Source organism: Cervus canadensis, chromosome 13, assembly GCF_019320065.1.
Source record: "Cervus canadensis isolate Bull #8, Minnesota chromosome 13, ASM1932006v1, whole genome shotgun sequence".
NCBI classification, from domain to species: Eukaryota; Metazoa; Chordata; class Mammalia; order Artiodactyla; family Cervidae; genus Cervus; species Cervus canadensis.
The window spans coordinates 27,626,088-27,647,294 of NC_057398.1; the positions used below are offsets into that span (position 1 = coordinate 27,626,088).

The 21,207-nt window shown below is 50.6% G+C and overlaps 1 protein-coding gene across 4 annotated transcripts in view; it reads left to right on the plus strand.

Moving 5' to 3' along the window:
* FHAD1 (forkhead associated phosphopeptide binding domain 1) overlaps positions 1–21,207 on the plus strand; it is a 160,118-nt gene that overhangs the window by 121,092 nt on the left and 17,819 nt on the right. For all 4 annotated transcript variants that reach the window (XM_043486194.1, XM_043486195.1, XM_043486196.1 and 1 more), the window contains 8 exons: positions 2,063–2,170; positions 6,758–6,931; positions 8,850–9,075; positions 11,261–11,345; positions 13,996–14,102; positions 15,830–15,989; positions 17,172–17,304; positions 20,979–21,108. In XM_043486194.1, the coding sequence (XP_043342129.1) occupies positions 2,063–2,170; positions 6,758–6,931; positions 8,850–9,075; positions 11,261–11,345; positions 13,996–14,102; positions 15,830–15,989; positions 17,172–17,304; positions 20,979–21,108 (1,123 nt within the window). The remainder of the gene's footprint in view (positions 1–2,062; positions 2,171–6,757; positions 6,932–8,849; positions 9,076–11,260; positions 11,346–13,995; positions 14,103–15,829; positions 15,990–17,171; positions 17,305–20,978; positions 21,109–21,207) is intronic.

Consider the following 21,207-nt stretch of genomic DNA (forward strand, 5'->3'; position numbering starts at 1 on the left):
TGCAAAGGAGGTCGCCTGACTTAGCCCGGGGGGTGGGGGCAGGGCGGGAAGAATGAAATCACACTGGAACAAGATGGAAACCAAAGGGGAGGGATCAGGGCGGGAAAGCCAGAGGGAGCCACAGAGTCGGGGGCAGAGTGAGGCGTAGCAGGAGAGCTGTGTGGCCAAACGAGTGGATTCCAGTTCCAGCTGCAGCTCTGCCCTAACATGTTGTGTGACCCCAGGCAAGCCTCTGTCTATGCCCTCATCTGTGATGTGGGTGCAGTGACAGAGATTTGCTGCGAGGAGTCCGTGCATTCATTGTGAAACACCTGCCCGGGTGAGCTCAGAGTCCAGATCGAGTGGGGAGGATGATGTGCATGGCGGGGTATGGGGGCGGGACAAGCAGAGACCTTGGCAGGGAAGTGAGGTCAGAGTCCACACAGGGTGAGGGAGCACTGACACCGAGCAAGCAAGTTAAGGGGTAGAACCCAGACTGTGGTCAGTGGCATCCCCCAGGCCTCCCTTATACATGTGGGCTAAGGGTGGACTTTTATAGCGTGCGCCCCTGCTGAGCAGGGTGGCAGACTCTGTGCCAGCCTACGTATGAACACACAGGCGCATCTCCTGCCTGCAGGTCAGGTGGGGCTTCAATCAGGAGGACAGCTCAGGCAAGGTCCAGACACCAGGTGGCAGAATGGCTGGGGCGGGGCACTGGCGTCTGAACTGGCCCCCAGTGGTGCGACCTTGGCCCATTACTCATCCTCGCACTGCCTCATTTACAGCCTCCATGTCCTCACCTGCAATATGGAAGGCAGATGCCACTGGGGGGGTTGCATTCAGTACGCGGTGCAGGCACTCATGTGCAGCATTTACAGAGCAGGCAGCCTCATCATTATCATTTTCATTTGTAATTTTCCAAGCGGCACAAAATAAGGAAGCACGCCCTCCCACAGAGCATGCAGTGGCCTCTTACATCAGGCAGGACGCAGCCTGGCAGGGTGGGGGCTGGACGGTCTCAGGCAGACTTGGCAGTGGGAAAATGCCAAGCCCATGCAGGGAGGAGAGTCAGAGCCCAGGTGCAGCAGCGAGGCCTGTGCAGTGCAGGGCAGTGGGGATGGGGGCCAAGGGCATGATGCTGGAACCACAGGGTTGTTGGGAAGATCATCTTTTCTCCAGGACCATCCATCCCCAAAGCATAACAGTTTTCAATAGTTTTCCCTTTTTACCCAACAATGCACATTCACTAAAGAAAATTTAGAAGATCCAGACCACTGAAAAGAAGAAAATATAAATGACCATAATCTCAATTCCCCCAAAATAGCCATTATTTACATTCTGGTACATTTCTTTCCAGTCTTTTGTTTACCCATAGATAAATAATTTATTTCATTAAAATGTTCTTGTGAACATTATATTTATGTGGGAGGCATCACTGCAAGAGTTTCAACAGCTGCAAATAGTTTCTTGACCCCACTCTGGCTGTGTCCCTCCTGGGGCTTGTGTAGGTGAGGTTGGGTTCCAACCCCCTCCCCATCTCAGGATCTATGGGGTAAATGTTCTCTGCAGCAAACTGTCTTGGACTTCGGTTTTTAGACCCTAGCCTTCATAGGCTGGAGAGAGACCGCAAGTGTCCTTTGAAGCCACAGACATCAGGCCTACTGGGAGAGGAGGCATCCCCCTACCCCCACCCCTGCCCTTGGCCTCACTTGCCCCACCTCCCAGGAAGCCAGGTACCAACAAGGGACCACGTTGGTGCCATCATCTGTCCATTTAGTAGTTTAGTCAGTGGCTCAGCGTCAACCGCCTTGACCTGAGCACTCACCAGCCTGTCGCTTCCCGCACACCAGCCTAGAAACCCTGAATGACGAATAACTCTCTCTGTCGAGGACATAGCTAACTAACCATGACTTGACTTCCGGTTCTCATGTCTCTCTCCAACGGGCATCCTGCTCCTTGAGCTCTAGCTCCCCAGCCCTGACTCACAGGTGTCAACTATTACTAATGCTGGCTTTCCCCTTGGGTGTCACTTCCCTTCCTTTCTCACGCACGCACCCTCAGACCACTTGTTGTTGACTTCCAGATTTCCGAGAGCAGCATCGCCTACGAGAAAAACAAAGCAAAGGAGGCCATAGAGAAGGAAAAGAAAAAGGTCCAAGATCTGGAGAACCGCATAACCAAGCAGAAGGAGGTATGCCTCTCTAAGAGGAAAGAGGAGCAGGCGTGACTGAGTGCTGGGCTCTGGGGGCAGGCGGTCTGGTTCAAATCCCACCCCTGCCGCCATCTGGCTGTGGGACGTTAGACAACAGTTAGCACCTCTGTGCCTTGCTCTCCCCACTTATGACATACAGATGATCCAATAGATCACCCTCGTGGAGTTGGGAGACTTCATGTCTAACACACAGACAAGCACCTGACACTCAGTGAATGCTGCGTGTGTTGGCTGCTTTTATTATTGTTGTCATTACTACTGGCTCACAGCCACCAAGTGGAGGGCCAGAGTCTGAACCCAGGACCGTCTGACGCCAGGACCCCCTCATCCTCACCGCTCCTCTCTCTGTCCTTAAGCTTGCTGTGGGTTCAGCTGCCTGGGGTCCGTGTCCGACCGCCTTGGTGCTGTTTCTCCACCAGAACCTGTCACCTTCGCTATCAGCATCTTCATCATCAAACCACGTTTACAACTCTCACTGGGAATAGGAGACACAGCAGAAGCTGACGTTGTTACCCAGGACCTTGTCTTAGGCATCTCCAAGCTGGAGGACTGAATTCCACCCTCCTAGGTCCCAGCAGTACAAAGGGCACACACATGCGCACACACAGATACAGGTCAATATCTCAAAAGTCACGGCAAGTGATAAGCAGACAACCTGACAATAGTGAGTTAGATTCAAATACAGGCAAACACAATTTCAAAGGATTGTCTAGACCAGATGGGACCAAACAAGTCTTTAAGTCTGTTCACATCAATCTTGGATCATTTTCTTTGAAGAACGTTTCCCTAACATTAATATACACAGAATCACTGTGGGGGATGGGCGTAATTTTAAATGCCCAATCCCTGGACTTTAGCCCAAGAGATTCTCATTCACTCTCTATAGAGTGGACTCAGGAATCTGTACTTTTAACAGCAGTCCAAGTGGTGCTGGTGCTTTTGGAACGACGCTGCTCAAGGTGCCAGTAAACCATGTCTGGATTACCTATCTGTATGGGCTTCTCAGGTGGCATAGTGGTAAAGAATCTGCCTGCAATGCAAGAGACACATGTTCAATCCCTGGGTTGGGAAGATCCCCTGGAAGAGGGCACAGCAACCCATTCCAGTATTCTTGCCTGGAAAATCCCATGGACAGAGGAGACTGGCGGGGCTACAATCCATGGGGTTGCAAAGAGTCGGACACAACTGAGCATGCACATGCACGCGTGCACACCCTAGCACCACTTTAAGAGGGGCCTTGACCAACTGGAACGTGTCCAGAGGATGAGCTGGGTGAAATGATGTGAGAGTTGTCAGCTCTGGGCTGATGCACATGTGCAGGACTCCTTGTGGGCAGGTGGACGCTGCCCAAGAGGGAGCCCAAGAGGGGCCATCTCTCCATGCAGACTTGTTTCCCCAATGATTCTCATGGCTCGTCCATAAAATACTTCAGTTAGGGGTAGGAGAAAAGGAGGAATTAGAATTTTAAAGTAGATTATTTGGGTCAGAAAATGGATCAGGAATGAGATTAATGCATACCAAAAAAAAGTGTGTATCACAAAATCAATGAATGGGTCACAGTTTTTATTAGCACAGTGAGAGCGAACACCCAGTGGTTGTGTAGTTCACTAGACAAAATGGACCAAGTGCTCCTGGAAATTAGACCATTCTGGGTACTCAACCCAGAGAACATCTGTCCTCAGGATCATGACAGAGGGGACTCTGTAAGGCAACCAACAGCATCCTCAACAACAGCCTTAGAGAAAACAACAGTGACACCAGAGGGCAAGATCTTGTGACAACCCGGCAGGCAGGCTGATGGCATCACATCAGGTGCTAAGAAATGGGACTCCACCCCAGGGGCTGCCCATTCACCAGGACAGACCAAGGAAGTTCAAGGTCAAAGACCCAGTCAGACATAGAGAGGCTTATTTGCATGCCGTTTTACTTGCACACACAGGGGAGCATTTGAAAAACTGATTTCATCTCTACAGGTGAAAACAGGATTTGTATGAGAGAAACAGGAGAGAGGGGAGAAAAATAAATTCAGACCTGCTGGAACCCTGAACTTGAGTAAGCTGCTGAGTAGCTGGCAAGGAGCAGAGATGCCAGGCAGCGTGTTCTGCCCTGAGGCAACTTCATGGCCCATCAAATAAACCATCTCAGTTCTTTGTGGATTCCGCGGGGACAGCTGGAGTGCTTCTGCTTTGTGCTGTGCCTGCCGCTGACCCCCAGGAAGCGCCTCCTCCAGCCAGGTCCACACACTGTCTGCACTGGGACTTCTCAACAGTAACGACCACATCATGACCCCAAATAAGAACAGAGTTCAGTGATGGTACGGAGAGAATGAAGCTTCTCCCAGGCAAGGCTCACAGGCATCACATGATGAGAACCATGCTCTGTTTTGTTTCAAAAAAAAAAAATCAGTTTCATTTCCCAGTTATAAAAGGAGCACCTGGGATCTCCCTGGTGGTCCAGTGGTTAAGACTCCACACTTCCAATGCAGGATGTGTGGGTTCAGTCCCTGGTGGAGGAACTAAGATCCCACATATTGTGTGACACAGCCAAAAAATTAATAATAAATTAAAAAAAAGAAAAGGAGTAACTGTTTGCTCTAGAAATTTTAAGAAGCATGGAAAAATCATTCATGAGTCCACCGAACAGAGTTACCAGTAATGGAATTATTTTATTTTTTCTTTTGGCCCCGCTATGCGGTGTGTGAGATGATAGTTCCCTGACCAGAAATTGAACCCACACTCCCTGCGTTGAAAGCACAGATTCTTAACCGCTGGACCACCAAAGAAGTCCTCTAGTGACATTTTGATGTGATTCCTTCCAGACCAGCTTTATGATGATCACTATGACAGACATGGACAAATATCGATTTGTTACAAAGTTATTTACACTGTTACACTGTGCAGGCGTTTTGACTTAATGTGTTACAAGTATGTCCACATTTCATTGAACTTTCTTCTACAACACGCCAGTAAAGGATGACTTGGGTTTGCACTGTGTTGAGTGAACCTTGATTCATTTACCCTTGGGCACGGGGGTGTCTCTCACTTTTCAGTGGAGTGAAAAATGCTTGGCTGAGCAGCTCTGTGTCAGGGGCTTTGTGCACGTGTGGGGTTATGTCCTTAGGATACATCTCCAAAAGTGGAATCAGTGGGTCACAGGATATGAACATTTTTAGGCTCGTGAAACAGGTTCCCAAGTGACCCTCTCAGAAAGGTCATACCAGTTTTCACTGCCACCAACAGAGTCTGGGAATGCCTAGCACTGCACCTCGAGAATATGTTTTGCACTGTGCTGTGCTTAGTCATTCAGTCGTTTCCAACTCTTTTCCACCCTATGGACTATAGCCCACCAGGCTCCTCTGTCCACGGAGATTCTCCAGGCAAGAATACTGGAGTAGGTTGCCATGTCCTCCTCCAGAGGATCTGTCCAACTAAGGGATCGAACCCAGGTCTCCCACATTGCAGGCAGATTCTTTACCATCTGAGCCACTAGGAAAGCCTGAATATGTTTCAGGTAGGATTAATGTTCATGAATAGGTTACATACAATATGGTTCCGACTATGTGTCATTCTGGAAAAGGTGAAACTAGGGCAATAATAAAAAGATCAGGGATTGGTAAGGGGTGGGAGGATGATGAATAGATGGAGCACATAGGGTTTTTAGGACAGGGAAACTATTCTGTGTGATTCCATAATGGTGGATACATGTTATCATACATTTGTCCAGATCCATAGAGTGTACACCACCAAGTTGAACCCTTACGTAAACTATGAACTTTAGGTGCTAATGACGTGTCCATGTAGGTTCATCAGTTATCACAAATGAGATGATCCGATGAGGGATGTTGATGGTAGGAGAGGCTGTGCCTCTGGCGGGGGTAGGAGTTAAAGAAAAACTTTCTGAATTTTCTGCTCAGTTTTACTGTGAACCTAAAACCGCTCTAAAAAGTGAAGTCAAATAAATAGATGAAGTCCATCCAGCCCCAGCACAGTGCCTGTCACAAAGCCCACTTTCTGCACTGTTTGAGGAGGGACTCAAGAAAGAGAGTAGAATTTTGACAAAGGTGGAAAGAATGGGTCCGAGGAGAAGGTAGAAGATATTGGGGACACAGCGACTGGAGTCTAACCTTTCCAGGGTCCCCAGGGGAGGTCATCCCAGGGCCTAAGTCACAGAGTAAGTTGGAGGAATGTCCTGAACACAGGTCCTATGACTAGGGGGTGAAGAACTCGGCACATTTATCCTGGAAGACAGATTTAGGGAGAGACATGACAGCCTTCTCAAATATTTAAAGGGCTGTCTCATAAGAGAGAAATAAAACTTGTTCAATGAGCTCCAGGTGACAGAACTGAACTCAGGGGCCAGAAATCCCAAGGAGATAGATCTCAGCTGAATTTGAGTTCTGCAATAATTGGAACCTTCCAGAGAAAGCATGGACTTTGGACTTTAAAAGGATCAACAGAACAATAACAGAACAGAGGTCCCCTCCTCTCTGAAAACAGGGGAAGTGGGAGGCTGGGGTAAATATTTACACCTGAATTTCTGTTCATTTGATGTTTGCTGTTTGTCTAGGAAATGGATTTAAAAATGCAAAAAGAAGACATTTTAAATAATAAATTAAATGATGCACTGGCCATGCTAGAAAAGGCTCAGAAAACAAAGACGGCTGAAAGTCTGAAAGCAGAGAACCTCACCATGAAATTAAATGAAACACTAGCTGAACTGGAAACTGCAAAGACGAAAATGGTAAGTTAGTGCCTTCCGGGGACAGGAGAATTTTCCCTTCAATGCACGATCACGATGCCATGTGTGGTTTAGACCAGGGGTTCTCAGCCTCCATACTGTTGATGTGCTGGGGGGGTAACTCTCACGGGGGTGGGGGGGCTGTCCTGTGCATTACAGGATGTGCAACAGCACCCACTGAGCTCCACCCAGAAGATGCCAGTGGCACCCTACCCCCAGCTGTGACAACCAAAAATGTCTTCTGACTTTGCCAAATCTCCCCCAGTGCTGGGGGAAGCTGGGGGGAATCACCCCCATTGAGAAGCATTAATTTAGTATGAAAGGTAGACAGAAGCTATGACACCCTCTCTCCGGGGCCTTCTAAGATGATATAATTCAGGCTACTCCCAGGATCATACTGAGCAGTCCTGGACTTTAGGGGTCAGTGATGATTCCATAGAATTTAAGACAGAATTTTTCAATTTTAGCTTGACATTCAAGGCCCTTCACCATCAGGGCTCAATATTGCAATGACCTGTCATTCACACGTTTAACCGACAGGTCTGTGGACAAGGACGTAATGAGGACTGACCTGGCAGAAGTACCACAGAGGGAAGATGAGAGGGACTGGGCTTGGAAACAGCAGCTCAGGGGTGTGGCACATGGTGGCCGTTCCCAAGGTCCTGAATCACAGGACCTGGACACACGGGGTAGCAGAGGAGTGGGAAAAAGGAGTTGCTATGGAGGGAGTTACCAGAGAAATGGCAGGACTTGTTAGCTGATGGACAGGACAGGAGTGCCGAGGAGAGGGAGGAGCCAAGGAGGCGGGCCAGCTTCCAGCCAGGGCACCATGGAGCCGGGCAGTGATGGCACATGGATTTGCTGGAAAGATAGAGGTTGGGCTTGGGGATGGGGGCAGGTCTCTTGTGGGAGAGAGACTATCTCCCAGAGAAGATAAAGCATTCAGACTGAACCGAGGGTAGGGATATCAAAGTTCAAAAGTTGCCCAAAATTTTGGTGGCATGTTAGATTTGGGGCAGGAAGTGAGACATGAAGACTAAAGTTGGAGGAGAGCCTCCTCGGAGTGATGGTTGAAGGAGGGGGCGTGTGTGAGCATCTGGGGCAGAGAATTTCTGCATCCGGAGGAGATCAGAGGCCCATCGTGTTAACAGGGAATGGAGAGCGAGAGAATGACATCATCCCGAGAGCAGGAGAATGATGTCATCCAGGTGGCAGGAGAATGACATCATCCCGAGAGCAGGAGAATGATGTCATCCAGGTGGCAGGAGAATGACCTCATCCTGAGAGCAGAGAAAGGGGTAGGGGAGCGGGAGGGGAGCAAGGATGAGGCACTGAGACTCAGGTGTGCGGAGCGGCTGCAGGCGGGGAGGGTGGTTATGGGAAGAGGTGTGACTCACCATCAGGAGGCCACTGGTAACTTTTATTTTTAAGAAATACAGATTTATTCACTTTTTTCTTATAAAGTTGTTCACTCATTAACTCAACCAGTACTTATTGAGCATCTGGGTCTAGATGCTGTGGCAGGGATCTGGGCTCTGATGCTGTGGGCATATTGGTAGGTAAAGGGTAAGTTTCTGCCCTCATGGAGCTTCCATTCTAGTGGGAGCGAGAAATAAAGACACGAGATGGTTCACATGGCAATAAGCACCTCAGGGAAAATAAAACAGGATGATGTCTCCTTTAGATAGGCAGTCCAGGAGGGCCTCTCAGAGGAGGTGACATTGGAGCTGCAGCCCAGCACACATGGAATCAGCCTCATGAGGAGCTGGGGGAGGAGTGTATGGGCAGAGGGAACAGCACGTGCAAAGGTCCTGGGGCAGGCAGAGCTCAGTGCCAGTGCGTGCAGAGGGGCCATGTTGTTCCTGTTCTCCATCATCTTACCCAGCTCCCACGATCACATGAACCATGTCTGTTTCCCCAGATCGTGATGGAGGAGAGGATGCAGCTGCAACAGCACACAGTAATGGCCCTCCAAGAGGAGCAAAAATCACAGAAGCACGAATTTGAAAAACAAATCATGGAATACAAGGAACAAATCAAGCAGCACTCCCAGACGATCGTGAACCTTGAGGAAAGACTCCAGAAAGTGACCGAACACCACAGAAAGATAGAAGGAGAGATCGCCACGCTGAAGGACAATGACCCAGGTCGGTCCAAAGAGACGCCGAGGGAACCTTAGTGTTCAGGGTGGGTTCTGATGACCCTGTGGGTCCCTCCAGGCTGATGGACAAGAAAAAGTCTGCGTCTCATTGAAAACGCCCCTCTGTTGTCTGGAGGCCCCTGTCCTTGTCACACTGCAAGGTTAGGTCCCCTCCAGGCCCAGGTTCAGCAGACGTAACACGATGAACAGAGACAGGCTTTGTGCCGAGCCAGTCAGCCAGGGAGCAGCACAGGCTGCCGGGGCCATGAGGGGTGTCAGAACACACGACGGGAATCGTCCTTTCCCCGTGGAAGTATCCCAGGCAGGGGCCTTTCAAAGGCGTCTCTCTGCCATCAGCAGTTTGCGGCGCTGTCTAATGCTCTTTCACAACCAGCTGGGGTTTATCTCTTTAAAAAAAAAAAAAAAGCCTGAAGAAAGAACTCCGAGTTGTGAGCATTTATTTGCCCTGAATGACCAGGGGTGACAGATAAAACTAAAGACATGAGCTCTTGGAGCAGAGTTCTGGAAGTAGAGGCCTCGGCCTAGGATTTCTCATCCTGAGTGTTAATGTTGCCATGTGGGCTAGATCGGCTTCCCTGGTGGCTCAGCAGTAAGGAATCCGCCTGCCAATGCAGGAGATGTGGGTTCGATCCCTGAATCGGGAAGATCCCCTACAGAAGGACCTGGCAACTCACTCCAGTATTCTTGCCTGGGAAATCCCATGGACAGAGGAGCCTGGAGGGCTACAGTCCACGGGGCTGCAAAGAGTGGGACACAACTGAGTGACTGAGCACGCACGTCACTTTTGGGGACTTTCCTATGCACTTAGGGTGTTGAGCAGCGTCCCTGGCCTCTACCCACTGCGTGCCCACGCCCCACTCCAGTGTAACAGCCAAAAATGTCTCCAGACATGGCTAAATGTCCCCTTAGGGGTAAACTCCCTCCTGGTTGAGAACCACGGTCCTAGTCTCAAGCAAGCTGACAAGCTGTCAGGGCTCACCTCATGGATACGTTCATTCAACACACTTAGCTTAGCAGCTCTTGTGTCCTGAGCTCATTCTAGACACTGGAGGTTCGGCTGTGGACCACCACGCAGCATCCCTACAGTTTGCCAGGTCACTGCCCTGCCAGGGGACCCAGCATGAACAGGCCACCACGGCAAGAGCAGGGGACAGGACTCGGCTCCCAGCCCAGGTCCAGGTCAGAGGGAGGGTGTTCCAGCTGGGACGCTTCTTTGCCACCCCAGACTTAGATCCGTGCCTGCCATCAAGCAGATGCTCCATAAGCATCTGTTGAGCAAATAAACGAGCGAGTGAACTGAGGATGGGGGCGGTGGCAGACACCAGAAGGCAGTGGGCTGAGGAGTAACTGGGAGGTGAGCACAGCCGAGGGCAGGAAATGGGGCAGGAGGTGCGACCCAGGGAGGGGTTAAGGCTCTACATCTCACCCCTTAGCTGGGTGGTTACCAGCAGGTCCCACCAGTGCCATGCTCACTTCCTCAGCTGTCAGTGGTATCAGTGGGTGTTAATCGCTTCTGTTGTGTCCGACTGTTTACGACTGCATGGATTGTAGCCCACCAGGCTCCTCTGTCCATGGGATTCTCCAGGCAAGAATACTGGAGTGGCTTGTCATGCCCTCCTCCAGGGAATCTTCCTGACCCAGGGATTGAGCCCGTGTCTCCTGCATTGGCAGGTGGATTCTTTATCACTGAGCCACCTGGGAAGCCCCCAGTGGCATCTGTTATCCCTGCCTTAGAGAGTGCGTGCATGTTCAGTCACTAAGTTATGTCCGACTCTTTGAGACCCCATGGACTGTAGCCCACCAGGCTCCCCTGTACATGAGATTTCCCAGGCAAGAATACTGGAGTGGGTTGCCATTTCCTCCTCCAGGGGATCTTCCTGACTCAGGGATCAAACCCATGTCTCCTGCATTGGCAGGCGGATTCTTTACCACTGAGCTATCTGGGAAGCACCACCACCTCAGAGAGTAGCTGGAAAGATGTCATGAGCTCATGCACGGGGGAAGGGCAGCCTGTGATACAGAGCTCATGGTGGTTCTCACTAGGTGGAGAGGGCTGGGAGTGGAGGGAAGGATTGTCAGTTGAGAAGGTTTTCTCTGTTGATAAGCAAAGGGGAAGGAAAATATCCCTTGCCTGAGGACTGTGATGACGCTCATGTGTCCCTCTGATTCAGCCCAGGAGGGGGACGCACAGCCGGACCCCGCAGCAGCACCTCTAGGGGAGAGCAGCTCCAAAGATGCAATGTGCGACCACCTGATGTGAGTACTGGACGGGACTCCTGCTTCTGGTCACGTTGTCAGAATCTGACAAGAGTTGAGTCTGTGCAGTCCTTGCTGCTGGTTGAGTTTCTCAGTCCCTTTAGTAGGTCAGGCTGGTGTCATGGAAGGATCTGGGTAGATCTAAGTTCAAATCCTAAACTCAACACTCTCCAGGTATGTAGCCCCAGGCAGATCACATCTCCTCCTGTGCCTCAGCGATGCCCCCCGCCCCCGCCCCCTGCTTGTGAGATAAGGAGGCACATGAATGCCAGCTAATGCTACTACTTAGCTATTTTCCTCAAAGACCTGCCGGAGGCAAGCCTATTTTTGGGTTTCAAAACAGTGGAAACCAGTTGGTGGAGTGGGGTCCCGGAGAGGGTTAAAAGTTAAGAGGTTAGACTAAACAATCTTGAAGATCCCTCCCAACCCAAAGGTCCATACCTGGAGCCTCAAAGAAGTGAAGTGATATCACTCAGTTGTGTCCAACTCTATGTGACCCCATGGACTGCAGCCCACCAGGCTCCTCTGTCCATGGAATTCTTCAAGCAAGAATACTGGAGTGGGTAGCCATTCCCTTCTCCAGGAGATCTTCCCAACCCTTGAAGAGCTGACAATTTCCAGAGAAACAAAACCCATGGATAGGAAAGATCCTGAAAGACACCGCCAAGCATCATACAAAGTAGAAGGTGGTAACATGATGCAGAGAAAGGATTCAGAAAGTTTCTCAAAGAAGGCAAGTCACCAGCCTGAGCCCTGCCCCAGATACCAATTACCAAAGTCTAATGTCACACAGGTTTTACCCTAAGAAGGCAATGATACTCAGACTCTCAAGCTCCATGTTCTGAAAAGTTTGTCTTCTCCTATAAAGTTCGTGTCTCCTCCTAAACTCTGTAAAGAAAACAGTAGCCATGACCTGGAGAAGAATCAGCATCAAGTTGTTCTCTGGTTCACTTCCTTAATGATGGACACACTTGACACAGAGTCTCATCCTCAAGTTGGAAGAGTCATGGCCAAGGAGATTAGTTAGACAGACAGACATGTATGTGTATGTGTGTGATCCATTCCAGTGATCACCAATCTTTTTTATTTCGATTTTCACATACAGCCTGCAAGTATTTTGCATTATTCCATAATAAGCACACACACTGCCTTCAAAGGTCTATATAAGAGGAGTCTATACTTCAAAAGACTATGAATACAAATGAAGTGACACTAACACCTGCCCAGAGACTCAGTCGTGTCTGACTCTTTGTGACCCCATGGACTATAGTCCATGGAATTCTCCAGGCCAGAATACTGGAGTGGGTAGCCTTTCCCTTCTCCAGGGGATCTTCCCAACCCAGGGGTTGAACCCAGGTCTTGCAGGTGGATTCTTACCAGCTGAGCCACAAGGGAAGCCCAAGAATACTGGAGTGCATAGCCCATCCCTTCTCCAGCAGATCTTCGCAACCCAGGAATCGAACCGGGGACTCCTGCTTCGCAGGCAGATCCAACCAGTCCATCCTAAAGGAAATCAGTCCTGAATATTCATTGGAAGGACTGATGCTGAAGCTGAAACTCCAGTACTTTGGTCACTGGATGCAAAGAACTGATTCATTTGAAAAGACCCTGATGCTGGCAGAGATTGAAGGCAGGAGGAGAAGGGGATGACAGAGGATGAGATGGTTGGATGGCATCACCAGTTCGATGGACATGAGTTTGAGTAAACTCCGGGAGTTGGTGATGGACAGGGAAGCCTGGCGTGCTGCAGTCCATGGGGTCGCAAAGAGTCAGACATGACTGAGTGACTGAACTGAACTGAACTGAGACTCAATCTCTAAACCCGCTTTACTGTGTTTCCTCCTGCCCCAACACACACATGCACATACACACACGTGTGCACACACACACCATACACACACAATATGCTTCTCTCAGGGCTGGGCTGTCTCACGCCTGCTCATAAAGCCCTCAAGGTGCCTCTCCCGCCATCACCCTGGGCCCCTCCCATGAAACATCACCTCCCAGTCAGCCACCCTGATCACTGTGATACCAAAGACACACCCTCTGGGGTGTGGGACCAAGGACCTGCCCTCATCCACTCTCCCTGTGTCCCCCGCTTAGTTCTCTGGGCCCCCAGAGCCCATACATCCCCAAAGGGTCACTTGAACACCACCCACTCATGTGGCCCCTCTTCTCTCCATCAAGAATTAAAAGAAGCTGGTGAGAGCACAGAAGCCATACTGTCCTCTTGTCTCTTTTTTTCCTCATCCTCGAAGAATCCCTGAACCCACACACACAAAAATAGTCTTTCCTCTTCTTTGCACCAAAGATCAAAAGTCCATGAGAGCATTGGTTCCTGCTGACAGATGGTTGAGCAGGAAGAGGTGTCCTTTTGATATTAGTTGTATTTCAGCCTCAGAGCAAACCCAGCCAGGATCCTTTGTTCTGTCTCCATGTATTTCTTTATAACGAAGGTGCATCAAAACGGATTCTTGTTCTGAGAACTTTTCAAGAGTGGGCTTGCTGGGGATGGCATCATCCCCAAATTGGACCATCACTGAAGGAGGATCACATTGCCTCTGCACTTTTCTCCTTCCAGGCACTGGAGCATCACCACAGAGATGGAGCTGAACTGACTTGGTCTGTTTTGTGTGTGTGTGAATTTCAGAGAGAATTTATTGACTGCTCAGACGGAGATCCTGTCTCAGCAGGAGATCATCATGAGGTTAAGGAAGAACCTGACTGAAGCTCATAACCGAATGTCAGACCTGAGAGGTTTGTGCAATTGCCCGTGTCTCTCAATTTCCCAACCCACTTTGAGAAAGGAAAGAAATGGGTCTTCGGGGTTGGAAAGCTGGGCATTTAAACCCCGCCTCAACCCGCTGTCCTGGGCCATCACAGCACTTGTAACTCAGGATCAGCAGAAGCTGCGGGTACTAAACTGATTCCATTTGATGTGGGATCACCGGGAGCATTCTCACATGGCTCCACACCTCTGAGTAGAAATGCAGCTTTCTTTTTCGGGGAGAATCTCTGTTGACCACAGAGGATTTGTCTGTAGGAGCAAAGGCTTGGAGGTCATTCGTGGGTCCCCTCGCTTGGCAGGCCAGCCAGCACAAGTCCTAGTGCCCACCAGCTTATGGACCCTAGTAAGTGTACCCTAGGTCTCTCCTGCCTCTGATGCAAAAACACCTGCCACACATCTGCCTGTTGGGGCTCCTCCTGTCCCTGAAGTCGACATCAGGACCCACCTAGAGTAGGGGCAAGGTAACTCTGAGGTCTCTTCTCTTCTGGATGGGCACAAGTCTGGCTGAATATTCCTCCTTGGCTCCTCTTCTCCCCAGACTTATTTCTGCCTCCCTTCTTCTTGCTTATTAGAGCTGCCTCCTCTTTCCCATCCCTAACTTCCACCTAGCCAAAGGGCAGGAGTCGGGAGGTATAATTAGGTTTGGGAGGGGGTGGAGGGAGGGTGAAGAACAGTCCTTTTATCTGGTCCCCATCTCAAGCCCTGTGCATCCCAGACCTTCAGTTGTGTTTATTCCCTGTGTCTGGGCCAATTGATGTCCCCAGGACTTTTATAGCAGCATTTTTCAAAGAGGGATTTTCCCCTTCCGAGATACGAGAATTTGTGGCAGAAAGGCCGCAATGTCCAGTTCTAGAATTGGGAGGCGTTGGACCCAGTTCTGGATCTGCTATTTATTAGATGGGTGACTTTAGACAAGTCCCTTGACCTCTGTGAACTTCGGTTTCTGCACCTGTGACGTGGGGCTGTTACTAGGAACTGCCTTGTAGGGTTGCTCTGAAGATCCAAGACAATGTAGGGGTCTTAGTTTGGATTTTCCCAGAAAGCAGACCCCAAGACCAGAATTCCACTGCAGGTGGTTTACTTGAGAGATGATCCAAGGGGATCCAGCAGTGGAAGGGAAGTGAGACAGGCAAGGGAAGAAAGCAGATAAAGAATTGCCGTGCTGTCTGTCAGCAGGCACAGTGGGGGACAGAGCTTAATTCTGCCAGGGAGTGGGGATGCTGGGGAGCAATGTGGTCACAGCCCTCCAAATGCCACCTGGACAGGGAGAGGGCTGGGCTGTGTGCTCCAGCCTGTCTCCACCAGGCCTCGGTTGGAGGCTGTTGCCTCTGGCAGACACGTGAGCAGAGCTGTCTCCAGAGGGCTCTGAAGCCTTAGGCAAACAGATGCAGAAGCAGGCTGCTGAAGATGCCCTAAAATGCCACAGGCACACAGGCCCTGACAGCTGGGGCCAGGCGGGCGCCACACAGGCTGCCTCGCGACGCCGGCGCGCATCAAAAGGTGATGCTGGTGGGCGGTTTCGTTGTTTTTTTTTTTTTGCAAGCAGACCTCCTGGCTGTTACTGAAGCCCCCTGAGAATTCCTGGAGGGTGAACTGCCTCGTGGTTCTTGGAGGCCTGGCAGATCTGCTATGGCCCTCCAGGAGACCCAAGGCAGGAGACCCCACCCCCAACAGCTTGCATGTACCACCCCTCCAGGGGAACTGAACGAAAAGCAGAAGATAGAACTGGAGCGGAACGTGGCACTGGTCCAGCAACAAAGCAGTGAGCTGAGCGTGCTCAAGGACAAGATGGTACAGATGACCAGCCTGGTGGACAAGAAGGACAAGGAGCTGGAGGTCCTCAAGCAGGCGCTCAGGTGGGTGGCAAGGCCTGCACAGCGGGTGTGGGGAGCCCAGGCATACCCAAGTACCCAGGGAGCCTGGCATAGAGAGAGGAAGGGCTCAGTCAATGATGGTTAAAGAGTTGAATGAATGAGTAGATTAATGAATGACTGACATATGTTTCATTGCTTCACAACCTCATCATTTAAAACTTTGCTCAGTTCTGAGCATCTCAGAGATTCCTGCCCAATATTTCAGAGAAGTTTCAGTTTAAATGCAGCTTCCTCCAGGAAATCCTCCATTACTCACCCTCACCAAACATAGCCAAGGGCTCCTGCTCTGCCCAGGGTCCCTCAGCCCCTGCATGTCACCTGATCTAACACTTCTCACCTGGCCAGGCTGCTCCCACCTGTTGAATTGTCTGCCTTCCCCATGAGGACCCCTTGTAGACCTTGCCTGCTACTGACTCCCCACCATTCACACAATGCCTGGCATGTAAATATTGACTGAACAAAAGTGTAAGCTGGAGGTGTCAGAGGTCAGCTTAAACTAAATATAGTGTTGTTATTCTGCGGGTTTGTCTATGAAACATATGTGAGTTTGCATTTTCATCCATAGTTTATCCATATTTTGACATAAGATTAATGTTTTCTCCAAGAAAGTTTGAATAAAACTGATGTCTCATGTATACCCCATAGCTTCATTTGCTTCATGGTTCATGGCCAAGGTGGATTCACATCGTGGTTAAAAGAACAGGCTCCAGGCTTGGGCTGCCTGGATTCAAAGCCAGGTGCCCTCATCTATAAGCTCCATGACCACAGGGAAATTGCCGTGTGTCTCTTTCCTGGTCTGTAAAATGGGGCAAGGAGAGTCCCTAGCTCATGGGACTGTTATGAGAAACAGAAGGGTTGACGTATACCAGGTGTTAGAAATAGCAGACAGGCACTACATGGCCCCATAAATGCCACAGCAGGTGTCCCGCAGACCCAGTGCAGGAGGCAGGAGTGGAGAGGTGCCTGCCTCCCTGGTCACTAGCCAGCAAGCTCAATTATCCGGAAACCCTCGGGCAGGAGCTTGAAGGCCCCAAGATTTTGGTTCCCCATAAACATGGAGTCCCTTTCCCACTTCTGCTTGTGAGTACAAAGGTAATTTGTGGTTCCCAAACCTTGTGCAGCCAGCCACCCTCCTGCTCAGTGACTCATCTTCTCTGCCCCCAGGGCCTCCCAAGAGAAACAGAAACTCCAGCTGCGCAAGGAGAAGGAACAGAAGCCCGGGAACACAACCAAAATGTGTGACATTTCGGTGCAGATAGAACCAGTCCACACTGATACTTTCTTGAGCAGCCAAGAGGTGAGCACCTGCCCCGTCCCCGAGGGCATCTAGAAAGATAAGCGAAGAAAGAGCCCGATGGAGGCTTTCTTTCCTTTTGAAAACATCTTCATTCTAAGTTCCAAAAGCATGACTTGCTTATGTGAAATGTATAAAGTTATCATCAGCTGGGCACAGGTACCGTCAGCCCTCTTCCTCACAGAAACCACCACACCCTCATACAGTCAGCAGCTGAAGTTCAGGCTTGGAGCTCGTCTGCCTGGGTTCCAATCCTGACTCCTCCACTTGGAAACCCTGCAACCTGGTACCACTTCCCTCATCTGGAAAGTGGGCATAATGCCAGCCACCCCATCATGGGATTGTTGAGAAACAAATTTAACTTACACACACAAACATATGCAAGCTTACATATACATATATTTATTTGATAGATTTTTTTTCAAAATATAGTCTCAAACCATGTTTATTCTGCAACTTATTTCTTTTTTCCCCACATAATACTGTTTCATGGGCATATTTTCAAGTAAATGTACGTGAAGATCTACCTCATTCTTTTGTTTGTCCCAAGCTGGCAATTATATTCTGGGGGCAAATATACCAAATGATTTGGAAATTTTCATCTCCAAGGCCCAGTGTGTGGGCTGGGGCAACAGTGGTGGGCACATGGGACGGCACCCCTCCTCCTGCTGTCAGCGGGGATGCCCGCCCCCCACCCTAAGGCAGCAGCTGCTGCCACTGTCACAGTTCTGACAACTGTGACTCCCTGGCCCTCTGCTGGGGACTCACAGGGCCATTTCCACTGAATTCCATCACGTCCCTTTTATCCAGCCAGTCGCCTGTTGATGGACATTTGTTTCTGCTTCCGCACGTTGCTGTAGTTAAGATCCTTGTGAAAGTGAAAGCGTTAGTCGCTCAGTCGTGTCCAACTCTTTGCGACTCCATGGGGAATGTAGCCCACCAGGCTCCTCTGTGCATGGGATTCTCCAGGCAAGAATACTGGAGTGGGTTGCCATGCCCTTCTCCAGGGGATCTTCCGGACCCAGGGATCACACCCAGGTCTCCTGCATTGCAGGCAGATTCTTTACTGTCTGAGCCACTAAGGAAGCCCTTTGTAAGTATGTAGAACAGATTCCTAGCTGTGATTCTGAGATGTCCAGGGGACATCCTAAATTAGGCCTGAAAGGGCCAAAAGGGACATCCTATATTAGGCCTGAAAGGGCTCAAATGCCAGGCCATTTATGCTCTGTGGCTGACTTGGTGATCTCTGCCCGGAGGCCTTCGCACACCTGGAAGTCCCACCAGGCAGCGCGCAGGGCTCACGTCATCAATGGAGAACCGTGCCTCAGCCCATGGTCCTGGACGGTGGCTCCCATCTGTCCCTGTGGCGGGCGGTGGTGCTCCCCATGGTCTGTCGTTGGCTGACCGTGGACATGGCACTTCCTCGAGGCCCTGGGTTTCCTGGAGTCCAGGGATCTCCTTTCTCCCTTCGCTTTATGAAACTAGAGACCAGGGTGTTTCAGTAATGCGCTTTGGACTTTCTCTTGGAAACAGAGCCAAATATGTCGGCTTGCCTGCCTGCTTCCTCAAAGATGCCTTTCCCCTGCCAAACAGCAGGGAGCCAGGGCCGCACGCAGCGTGAAGGAGAGGGCTCAGGGGCCCCGCCGGCTGGCTCTGGCTCCCGTCACCATCCAGAGACCTCTGTAGCAGCAGCGTCTCCTCCTTACTAGGGCAGCCCAACCATGGGGCTGCAGCTGGTTCCGCAGCTGTAAGCGCCCGGGGCCAGAAGCAGGTCTCATTCCTGTTGAAATCCAAGCTCTAAGTGCAGGACCTGGCCTGTGTTCGTTCACACGTTCAGCAACTATTGGGCACCTGCTGCATGCCAGACCCTATGCTGGGCGCAAAGCAGGATGCTCACGGTTCTTGCCCACACAAGACCCCCTCTGACTGTCCTGTGTTTGCTGAGAAGAATTGTTGACCAGAGGCCCTGTTTCAGTTTCTATGATGATGTCGTATTAGAGGAGGATGGGGGAGGGAGGCTGCAAGATGAAAGGAAAAAAGGCTTTTTTTCTTTCTCAGAACAGCCTTCCACACTCAGTCTACTTCCTGCTTTCTAAACCAGAGTGGGTCAGAGGGCTTAAGAGTTGTATGAGAAAGAATCTCCATCTTCTCTAAATAAACAAATTCCCAGAAGGGCCATGAGTAAGGGTCACGTCGGGCTCAGCCGAGCTCTCCAGGCAGAGGAAATGCTGTCACCGAGCCTGGCGGCTGCCCCACCCCCAAAACCAGCCACCACCTCCTCTCCACCCTCCAGCACGTGTGCACATGCACAGCATTCCTGGTGTTCACTCCCAGGGCAAACATATGCCCTCAAAGAGAGGGAGGCTGGTGTAGAAACAGCCCCAGAAGTGGACTAGCCGAGCAGGCTGAAAGCCGGCTGGAGCCAGGATCAGGGTCTACTGAGGCCCTACTAAGTACAGCACCCCCTTCTCTCAGGGCTGAACCTTGGTCCCAGCAGGAACGCTGGGGCAGGCCCCTCCTGGTTCCATATTTACGGAGCCCCTACTGTGCTCGGGCACAGGGCTGAGCTTTGGGAATAGCTCGGCCTACATGGGAGACAAACTCTGTTCTCACAGGGCCTGTGCATGCGTGCATGCTCAGTTGTTTCCCGCTCTTTGCAATCACATAGTCTGTAGCCTTGCCAGGCTCCTCTGTCCAGGGATTCTCCAGGCAAGAATACTGGAGTGGGTTGCCATGCCCTCCTCCAGGGAATCTTTCCGACCCAGGGAATCGAATCCACACCTCTCACATCTCCTGCATTGGCAGGCGGGTTCTTTACCACTGGCACCACCTGAGAAGCCCCTCCTCACAGGGTCCACATTCTGAAAAAGGAAAGAGGCGATAAACAAGGCAACGTCTAACAAAATGTCCAGCGAGGGTGAGCCCTCCAAGGAAGGATACGGCAGGACTGGGGCTCAGTAGCATAGGGGAGGGGGCTCTTTGGGACAAGGCAGTAGGGAGGCCTCTGCAGGAGGAGATGGGGAGCAGAGCCTGAATGAAATGAAGGAATGAGTGGTGGGGGCCTAGAAGGGAGAAGAGACCCGAGGGAGGACCTGCTAGGTCTCTCTAGACCAGCCAAGAGCCCATCCATCCAATTCCCCCTAGCAAATATGAGACCACCATCCTTACTACCAGCTAAGCACCGAAAAATGTCCCTCCAAGACTTACCTGGCAGTCCAGTGGTTAAGACTCCATGCATCCACTGCTGGGAGCATGAGTTTGATCCCTGGTCGGAGAAGAGACTAGACCAAAAAAAGAACCAAAAAAATCCCCCCTTCAGGAGTGAATTTGATGTGATTGTTCAAAGATGAGAATAGAATGACAAGTGGAAACCCAAACTTCGAAGAATATTATAAAAAAGAAAGAAAGAATGAAAGAAAACATGGTGAGGAAACATAGAGGGGATCTCTTGTTTATAGTGATGCTAGGTCAGTAGGAAAGTTGGAAATCTTCCTAGATGTGACTTTGTATTTGATGAAATATTTAAATTCCTTCTCTGCTGAAGCCCCTTAATGATATTTTTCAGGGTACTAAGTGACAGGGTTTCTGCTAATCCATGAATTGTTCATGTTTCTTCAAATATAAGAGAGAGATTCCGATCCCTAATAAAGCCACTGTCCGCACCATTCTGGCCACAGGAGCAGTCCTTCAGTGATCTAGGGGCCAAGTGCAAAGGGTCCCGACACGAGGAGGTCATTCAGCGTCAGAAAAAGGCCTTATCTGAGCTTCGTGCACGAATTAAAGAACTTGAGAAGGCCGGCTCCTCAAGTAAGTTCCCTCCTTCCTAGTGGCCCCTTCTGTGCTGAGCCATGGGCCCCAGACTTGAGGGTTCCCTGTGGGGGCTGACCAGGATCATTGTCTTCTATT